The 9,834-nt window shown below is 38.6% G+C and overlaps 2 protein-coding genes across 3 annotated transcripts in view; one reads left to right on the forward strand and one right to left on the reverse strand.

Moving 5' to 3' along the window:
• The window catches only part of TRMT2A (tRNA methyltransferase 2 homolog A), a 5,250-nt gene extending 691 nt beyond the window's left edge, over positions 1–4,559 (forward strand). The window contains exons 1-9 of one of the 2 annotated variants that reach the window (XM_005421528.2): positions 1–42; positions 874–988; positions 1,246–1,361; positions 1,928–2,039; positions 2,490–2,612; positions 2,893–2,968; positions 3,453–3,569; positions 3,753–3,849; positions 4,182–4,559. The exon at positions 1–42 is cut by the window's left edge and continues 150 nt beyond it. In XM_005421528.2, the coding sequence (XP_005421585.2) occupies positions 962–988; positions 1,246–1,361; positions 1,928–2,039; positions 2,490–2,612; positions 2,893–2,968; positions 3,453–3,569; positions 3,753–3,849; positions 4,182–4,461 (948 nt within the window). In that variant the 5' untranslated portion in view covers positions 1–42; positions 874–961 and the 3' untranslated portion in view covers positions 4,462–4,559. The remainder of the gene's footprint in view (positions 43–873; positions 989–1,245; positions 1,362–1,927; positions 2,040–2,489; positions 2,613–2,892; positions 2,969–3,452; positions 3,570–3,752; positions 3,850–4,181) is intronic. The other variant, XM_031057442.1, reaches the window with a different exon arrangement.
• Positions 4,560–5,690: 1,131 nt separating this feature from the next.
• DGCR8 (DGCR8 microprocessor complex subunit) overlaps positions 5,691–9,834 on the reverse strand; it is a 13,738-nt gene continuing 9,594 nt past the window's right edge. Inside the window, exon 13 of the mRNA XM_014307218.2 lies at positions 5,691–9,502. Coding sequence (XP_014162693.2) covers positions 9,419–9,502 — 84 coding nt within the window. The 3' untranslated portion in view covers positions 5,691–9,418. The remainder of the gene's footprint in view (positions 9,503–9,834) is intronic.

Genomic DNA, 9,834 nt, shown 5'->3' on the forward strand with positions numbered 1-9,834 from the left:
TATTGCCAAAAAAGTAGTAAAAGCTTTCCAAGACTACATAAGGTGAGCATAAGTAAAATGAGTTATCCATAAAGGTTTTGATATCTTAATCAAAAATAGTTATAAATTTAATTCGTGTTTGTTCTGAGCTTTGAGATCTAAGATGCACCAGTCTCACATTTTAGCAATTCTTTGTTTCTGCCTTGTGCCTGCATCATGGGGAGTTTTGCTCTTGCTCCTCCTCAGCTGCTCAGAGATGGGGTCAGGTACCACAGCTTCACTGCAAGCAAAGGAATGTGTAAGTCTGCAGTAAAAGTGTGTGTTACTCAGGAGCTTCTTCCACTAACTGTAAAGAAGCACTCAGAAAAACACTTCTGAAAGGAGGAATTAATTAACCAAGGTCCATTGTTTTCTTGGATGAGAAGAATCATCCTACAAAAAGGAATAAACCAAAAGTTTCATATTTAAGCAAGAGTACTTTTTCAGAAAAAAAGATGCATTCTTTAAAAAGCAGTTAAATCCACCAAAAAGAACCTCGTAAGAATCATGAAGATGGAAGATTTGAACATGGTGTGAAGCAGAGAAGCTAATGAAAGCATTCTAAAAAGTTATGGCATTCTCTGAATGCAGTGAGAAGCTGCCCCTTGCCTCTGTAATTTTGCATGGGTTAAAACGGGCAAGAGGACTGAGTGAAGGAGGGACAGGTTGTTTTGCTTTAGGAGATACTCTCCATCAGTCGTTCTTAGTTGGAAGTCATTCCTTGTTTGACAAATGAATGTACCCTCTTTTTGTACTCAGCATTTCTTCCATCACTTCTTTTGATTCAATGAACTGTTTAATGTTACACAAAGAAAGAATTCTCTGTGTAAGTGACCGAGCTTTTACCCATTGCAGGTCGACTCCTTACTCGGTGTACAGCCCCGAAACCTACGAGGGGCACTGGAAGCAGCTCACGGTCCGCACCAGCCGCCACGGCCACATCATGGCCATTGCTTACTTCAACCCTCAGGTATTTCACTTGATACGTAATGGGCAGCCCAGGCTCAGCTTTAGAACGACTTAAATTGGATTTTATGAATTGTGCATGCAAAACAGAAATAGAAGAATTACTTGGTGTGGTTTAACTTGCTTCACTGCTCTAATTCTATTTGGACTAATCTGATACATGGAAATGAACAAGTAATATTCTTATGTAAAGCATACACTAAATTATATCTTGAAGTCACTAAAATGATTATTCTCCCTTCTTTCACATGAAAACTTTAGAAATTGAGTAAAGAAGAGCTAGCTGACCTGAAAATCTCTCTGGCAAAATACTTCACAGAAGGGATGGGAAAGAGCAGTGGTGTTACTTCCCTGTACTTTGTGGAGGAAGGACAGAGGTGAGTGAGTTGACTTTGCTTTAGGGGATTTTGGTGGTGTCTGGATTTTTGGTGTTTGCAAATTTCATAGCATTGTTTGTCTACTTCATAGAAGTAGCAGCAGTTGTTACTAATTTCGTTAAGTTACTCACCTTTGCCACAAGACACTCCTGAAATTTCCCATTCTCTGGGTAAAGGCAGCAAGAGTTCAGTGGGTGAACCCACTGGCCATTGCTGGCTGTCAGGCTATAGAAGTGTTTACTGCCATAGATGAATGTTTGTTCTTATCAAGTAACTTCTGCCTTTCTTCCCTATTTATGTGAATTTTTCAATCTCCCCATCCTCCATAGAGCACAAAGCTCACACCATCTTCATCTAGAGATGGTGGAGGTCCTTGCACACTCTGAGACATTAATGGGCAAGGAGAGTCTCCAAGAGCAGATGATTAATGGTACTGTTTAGGATGTAGCACTGCAGGTTTTAGGATGATTACAGCTGTGGTAAAGATTGTAGCAAACATATTTGTCTTCTTTTTTTGGTTTTGATTCCCCCTCTATTTTGTCTCTCCATTCCTCCCCTACCCCCAGGAAGTCTCCCAATCTAGAAGATTTGCCTTTGGAGCATGTGGCTGGTGATAAGTACATATATGAAGAACTCCTTGGCCTAAAATTTAGAATTTCTCCTCATGCATTTTTTCAAGTAAGGATGATGTGAAGCTGCTCATTTAACTGGATCTGCATGTATGGTCTGGAGCTTGATTAATGCTGTGGAACAAGATGTTACATACCTAGAAATTTAACCTTTTATATATTTGGTGTGATTAAATAGCAGGAAGTGTCATGTTTGGCTGTAAAAGCAGTGAATGACTGTAAGCTTGATGGGAGCACATTGAAGACAATTTCTATTTACTAGTTCATTATAATTTTCCTCCTGTTTCCTGGCAGCTTTTTGTAACACTGAACATGCAATTACAGCTCAAGAGTCTTGTATTACTAATCTTTGTTTGCTTTTCCAAAACTTATTTCTGCCCTTTCAACACTTTAAAATGTGTTTTTAGCTTATAATGATTTGTTTATACTTTACTGAGACTCATTAAAACATATTTACTGTTTATGAAGAAGTAGATCTATTGGAAACTTAATTTCCCAGGTGAACACCCAAGCTGCAGAAGTGTTGTACATGGCCATTGGGGAGTGGGCACAACTGAGCCAAGAGAGCACCGTGCTGGACATCTGCTGTGGGACAGGAACCATTGGGATTTCTTTAGCAAAGGTTGGCAATTTCTCTTCCTGGATAGAAACTATTTTTTAACTGTGGCTACAAGGGAAGAAAATACCTAATGTACGTGAAATGCAACAGATTATATCTTAATTTTTTGAATTAATTTGTAATTGAGCTGCCTGCAGCTGCTTTACCACATCATTATGAAAGCTCACCCTTATGCTGAGCAGGCTAGGTAGGAGTTAAAATCCCTGTCAATTGCTGATGCTATGAAAAATGGTTAAATTCACGCATACAGACCACAGAGGGAATTTTTCCTTTGATTCTACAGAGAGTGAAGAAGGTAATTGGAATTGAGCTCTGTCAGGAAGCTGTGCAGGACGCCAAAGCAAATGCCCAGATTAATGGTGAGTTAAGGTGAAATGCTGAAGCCTTTGTTTGGTAAGGAGTAGTTGCAGCCAGTTGTTCTTTACCTTATCTAAGCAGCCTGGAATTACATGTTGTTGATAGTGATCTTGTCCTGTTTAAACACTTAATCGCTCTTGGAAACAAACACCTTGTTAGCCCATGAGATCAATTTTCCAGTTGAAGAGCTTTTTTTTTAAATTGAAAAGTAAAACATTTTTTTCAGTGTAAAAACAAGATGAAACCACAGCTACCCTCCTAAAGAAAACATTAACATAGCTGGTGTTTGTGGGCTTTTGCTTTAGTCCAGATAATGGAAGATGCTCAAATTACTGTTGTTTGAATGGTCTGAAGCTAACAGTGATTGTTTAAATTAATAAACAATTTGGTGTTTCTGAGGCATCAAAACTAAATATCCAAGGTAAAGAACCAAAAGCTGCTTTGACTAGGCAAGTACACTGATAACATCTTTTCTTTTTCTTACAGAACTGAATAATATTGAATTTTACTGTGGGAAGGCAGAAGATATTGTTCCTTCCCTGATGAACGTTTTAGCTCCTCAGAACCTGATCACAATTGTAGATCCACCACGAGCAGGGCTGCGTAAGTTCACAGGGGTTTAAATCAAAGAAAATGCCATTGGGATAAATTAAGTGGAGGCTTCAGGTATAGCTGGGAGCAACATTGCAGCAGTTTTGTTCATGCTGAGTATAACCTGGCATTTTTCTGTGGCGCTCTTGCTGCACACAGAACCAGTAAACAGCTGTTGTGGTTTTAATCATCTAGATTCCAAGGTAATTCTTGCCCTTAGAAGAGCTGAACATCTGAAGAAGCTCATCTATGTCTCCTGCAATCCCAGAGCTGCAATGAATAACTTTGTGGAGTGAGTGTTTCTTGCATTAAATTGACTTACTAAATGTAGTAAGAAGAAAACAATGTTTTTTGTGAAGGGGGTCCCATTGCTAGATCTTTATTTGCAAGCCATGTTCCTTGAGGCTTACTTTTCACCAGACACAGCTGGGAGCTGCAGCAGCTGGCTGGGAATGGTACTGCCCACTACACAAGTCATAATGGAAATACTGGGGGTAGTGAATAAACCTATAATTGAATTGAGGCTTAGGGAAGGAAAACCTCTCTGAGAAGAGCAGCAGGGATGAGCAGTGTACTAAAATATTAATTCATTTCTCCCTGCTCCTCTTTCTCTTCCCCATCAAGCCTGTGCCGGGCCCCTTCCAACAGGGTGAAAGGAGCCTCGTTCCGGCCCGTGAGAGCCATGGCTGTGGATCTGTTCCCTCAGACCAGGCACTGTGAGTTACTGATCTTCTTTGAGAGGGTGGAATATGCCAATGGCAGCTCTGCAGCAGCAGCACCTGCTGCCAGTGAGATCCCAGCAGCAGCCTGTGGCACCAAGGGCATGGATGGCAGCCCAGCCAGCAAGGGGAGCCAGGCAGCTGCTGGCCATGGGGACTGCAGTCCAAGAGAGGGCTCACCTTAACTCCTGAGAGACTTCATAGGAACTACTTTGGTTTTTAACTGCATTGGTAACATCACTTCTGTAACATCCAGGTAATAAATCTCTGCACAACAGAGTAATTGCAATGCTTCCAACTTATTTCATCATCCTAATTTGAATTGTTTCGTTATCATCGATTCCCAGAACGGTTTGTGTTGGAAGGGACCTTAATGATCATCTCATAAGCACCCCTTTGCCATGAGCAGGGACACCTTCCACGCAACCAGGTTGCTCAGAGCCCCATCCAGACTCATCTCAAACACTTCCAGGGACAGGATGTTACATACAATTAGCCCAAATCCAGCTTTTCCCTTCCTGCCTAGATACATACATATATTTATGTATAGATGCCCCAATTCCCAGAGCAGGTCATCTTGCTACGTGGACCTGAACCTACCTGTCAGTACTTCATCATTCTCTGACCCCTGTCAAAACTGTGCCGTGTTTTTTCAGTATGCAAGTTAAGATTAACCCTTTCAAAAATAATTTACTTGCTAAATATTAGGAAGTAACAAACTCAGTCTAATAAAAATGCCACACTTTCCACAGCTGAAGTCAGTCTTACTCTCAGACTGTAGCATCAGTGACAAGACTATGAAGGCTGTAAGTTTCCCACACCATACTGCTAAAGCTGAGAGGACTTTGCTAAAGGCAGGCCCTCACCACTGCAAACTGAGAGCCAGAACTGAACTGTGCCAACAGCAGCACCTTACACTGCACTGCCAGTGCACCTGAGCTCCAGCAGATGCTCCCAGTCAGCACTCACTGCTACAGAACACACAGCAACACTGCTGGAAGGACTGACCACCTTCAATCTCAACTTACTTCTAATAGGCCATATTAAATGTATAACAACAACAAAAGAATTCTCCTACAGCCCATGGCTGTGCTATATACCACACCATTCCAGTGTTTGGTACCTGCACCCAACAGGTACCCAAAGCAGCACTTTTGAGTTGTAACATTTCCAGCCTTACCACAGTTAAAGTAAAAATACAAATCCCCATTCAAAAAAAAAGTAACTTGATTTCATTCCAAGTGTTTAACCATGTAAACATTCAATTCCTCACCAAAAAAGTGATCCAGTATTTCCATGATCAATGAGGCTGCACTGATCTAATTTCTCTTTAAAAATACCTAGAGGATTTGAAGAATAAGAGTTCCTTTCTCTATATATGCTTACACTATCATAATACTGATCACACTGGCACATTTTATAATATCAAACTTTATTGCTCAAAACTAATTGTCTGAAAAATACACATGGAGTACTCAAAGACCGAACACAGAGGATTACATGATTGTGCAGAAAAAAAGCAAGCAGAGGCTCAGTGAAAATGAGGCTTTATAGTTGTACCAATTTAGCACTGGCACCAAGCAACTGCACCCAACACAACTCAAAACAGCAACCATTGTTACCTGCTGGGGCAATAAGGATGAACTTTGTTTTGTTTTCCCATGTTCTCAGATACACATTGAAATACTGTCACCGATAATTTTATTTGGTTAATAACAGCATGGCTTCTTGCACTTCACATTTCTTCCCACAAAGTTAGGAGGCTATCACTTCCTGAATTTCACTCCAGAACCAAAGTACAGTTTAGTGAATTAATAAGATAATCATGATGCTTTTAAATACTTGGACGTTACAAATATTATTTGTATAAAGCCTAACAGCATCACAGGAGAATGGAAGTTTACATACAACAGTTAAGTTAATGCATAATAGTCTCTCCAAAGTTCTGAGTACCCAACTAATTCAGTTTTGTCTAATAAATATGTTTAAAAAAGCTGATGACTGGTGTTTCAGTAGGTAGCATCTGACTAGTCACAGTAAGTTTTCCGTCAGTACCATGAAGATTTGAATGCACACGAATTTAATCCTTAAAGTCAATATACCACACTTTTGTCGAGAAGCACATAATATGCAAAGCAAAATCTGTCTAATCCCCAAAGGATGGAACAGTTCTTAAAAATACACTCCATCCCTATAAAAATACCCATCTTCCCCTGGATATAGAAGGGATAAATAACAAGTATCAGTGACAAAAGCAGCAGCTTTATGCATTCATACAATCAGATCTAAACCTTTACAGCCGATTACCTAGAAAACACACAAGAGTTACAAGACAAGTTTAGGATACATCTTGAATCACACTGTAAGTGTTCATGCAGAAGCTGAAGTTAATGCAATGGTCTATCCTCTATCACAGCAGCTCGTGCTTATGTGCAAATGCAAGACTGTTACACTCCAAACAATAGTAAACATTAAAACACAAGAATACTTCACAATGACATTAACAGCAGTTACGTTGTTTGTTCCAGCAGTTATTGCGCTATTTTCTGGACATCTCTCCAGTTAAAGGCTGCAGCAAGGTCTAATACCATCTTTTTATGTTTGTTTTTGTTTAGAATGCATAATATACGTTCTAGGCTTTGGTTCACAATGAAATCTCTGGATGTTTTAATTAAGGGCAATGGTCACCTTGTGATTCTGATAGTGGCAGACTGAGGTAATACAGCAATCTCTTAAAATTAATCAAAACAAATCGGTAAGTGAGGCATCTATGGATATTCTGCAGGTGACCTGCAAATGCATTGACATTCTGATTTCAGAAAAATAAAAAGATCTACAGGGTGATTTGTCCTTTACAGTGCCATCCAAGTACAGATTTTTCTGCTGAAAACACAAGCTGAAATAAAACCTATCTAAGAGTAATACATTTAGGCATAGAAGGTAAAAGCCCTGTCTTTATGAAAACAGAAAAGTCCCAATAAAAACAATGAAAAGAGACAAACAGCAATCGCTGCTTGTCACTACTGCACCAATATTATATACCCTTCAAAAGATGGAGATTTATTAAAGCTATACAAAAAAAAAGCAGAGGCAGTGGTTTTTTTGTGTTTTTTTTCTTTTTTTTTTAGACAGGCCACTTCTTTAAATAATAGTTTATATATTGTCTTCCAACTACCCGTATCCTGTTGTGACAGGATTACAACTCATGGAACTAAAAAGCTAAATATAATAATAAAAATTGTGTGGATTCATATTTGCAGAGACCTCCAAGCATATCACTTAAACACAGAAACAGGTAAGACTCCATGACTCCTCCTGTTTAACATTATATGAATATTAGAGAACACTAGTTCAAAATATAAATTAAAATCCACGTATTTCCAAAGTAATGTGTGATGTTAAAAGGAGGTCTTACAATACTGATGCCAACATTTTTAAAATCCAGTAGGCACTAAATTCAATATAATGCAGCACTCTGTATGTAACATGGTAAATTAAAAAACAAAACCACACCAAAATCAGAACAAAAACAAAACAAAAGAAAAAAAAAAACCCTCAAGCCCCCAGATCCCTGTCAATGTAAGTACCAGGAGCTGCAGCAGGTACACAGAACTGACCTTTCATTTCCAACAGGAGTAGGAGTGTAAAAATGGAGCAGTGCAGCTCCTGAATAAGTCACTGCAGCCCTGCCCCAGCTTGGCTCTCACTCTGTTCTTTAAGACCAAACCAAAAAATAGTTGCAAGAGTTCCTGCAGTCACCCAGAGAACCCCGTGTGAAGAACGAAACCCACGGAGCAGGGCTTTCACACAGCCACACCATTTCTTTTGTGCTTGGCTTAATAAAGCCTCAGATGACACAGTGAGTACTGCCTGTTTGCCAGGATTGTATTTTAGAGTAGTTGCATATTTGTGATTTTCTTATTTATGAGTATAACTGGTTATGGTCTCAATTCTACTTATTACTCTATGTCATATTCCAAATCTACATTCTAATTTTCATTGCAGAAGTTACACACTTTCTTTAAAAACTAAAAATGTCATTAAAAAAGTAAAAACAAAAACTTGTTAAAAAAAGTCTAAATTGCTGCAGTCAGACTTAAGGGTTGTGTTGATTTTTTTCCTAAAGTCTTTGCTGTTGTGGTGCAAATTAATTAAGACTTAACTGATCGAGTCAGTGCAATCTGACACCAAACAAATGAGAAATTGTTTTATTGCTGGGAAAAGGGAGTGGAAAGTCATTGGCAAAATATTTTCAGACTATCAACCATCATCAGCTGCATTTTGGCTCCAAGCTTTGAAAACAGCTTTTCAAATTACAGTTTTTACTTTAATCATGTAAGTGGGGCCATATTTTCCCTGTTCAACTGATCTGTAAACTAACACAGACTCTTTTCATTTAAAATAAACCCCAGTAATTTTGAAGCTCCGACCTGTTACTCTTAACACTACCAGGTATTCTTGTTCTTTTCAAGTAATACAAAATCTGCATCCTCTAATCTCAAATAACTAAGCCTGGCAGGAGACAAGAAACAAGACAAAAAGAAACAGCGTTACTGGCCGAATCCTATGGCATTAGAAACATTGCTCATCACTTTCCTGTATTTGTCACCAAAGTGTCTTATCAGTGCATATTATTATGTGCTGAAATGCAACAAAACTTTTCACAAAAATAGTTCTAGGCATGTTCATACAAGAAGATGTACATATACTTCTTTTATATATACATATATATGAATGTGTATATATATAATATCAGCTTCAACCTGTACATAGATATTCTGAATTTCATACTTAAAATACATCCATTCCAAACAATATGGATGGCTTTCCAGGAGAAAGTGCTTGATTGGTTCTATCCTGTGTGAACATGCCTGTCCTCTGTGCATTTGCCCCAGTAGAGATCTTTATGATCAATTCTTTAAACATACATATCTCAGAGGTATTAAACAAGGAAAAAAAACCAAAGAAAAAGAAACTAGGAAAAAGTAATATTGCCCTGATGATGCAAAACAAACAATGCATAACTGAAGCAGCTTGGATTTTAAAAGTTATCTTGCATTCTGCAGCAAACAATTTTTAAATAATTGTTGAAAATCTAGTTCCTCCATTTGTGTTATTGCTCCCCACTTGCACATTTTCTTATTAAACATCAACAGTACAGAGAGGTTCACTACCAGGTTGAGCTGATTCCACTATTGTCATCTTGGGTTTCTTTCGGGTTTCCTCCTAAAAAATACAAAACAGCCCCCACCACACAGTCATAAAGAGAACAGAATCATAAACCAGTTAAAATTCTGAACCATTTTAGCAAACATGTCAGTTGTTGCAAGAGGCTAACTACGGCTAATGTTAAATGTACAGAAGTAGGTACAATCAAGTTATGAGCCAGTTTAAAAGACAGCATGACAATCTCCCCACAAGTAGACCCCCCAGTCACATTTTGAAGAGCTTTCTTTACTTCAAATACTGTGCACATAAGCAAAAAACCCTGATCATTGGTACACATGACCCATGACATTCATGCAGTTTGTAAATACATGAAAATATAAACTCACTCT

Source organism: Geospiza fortis, unplaced genomic scaffold (genome assembly GCF_000277835.1).
Source record: "Geospiza fortis unplaced genomic scaffold, GeoFor_1.0 scaffold408, whole genome shotgun sequence".
In the NCBI taxonomy this organism is placed as follows: domain Eukaryota; kingdom Metazoa; phylum Chordata; class Aves; order Passeriformes; family Thraupidae; genus Geospiza; species Geospiza fortis.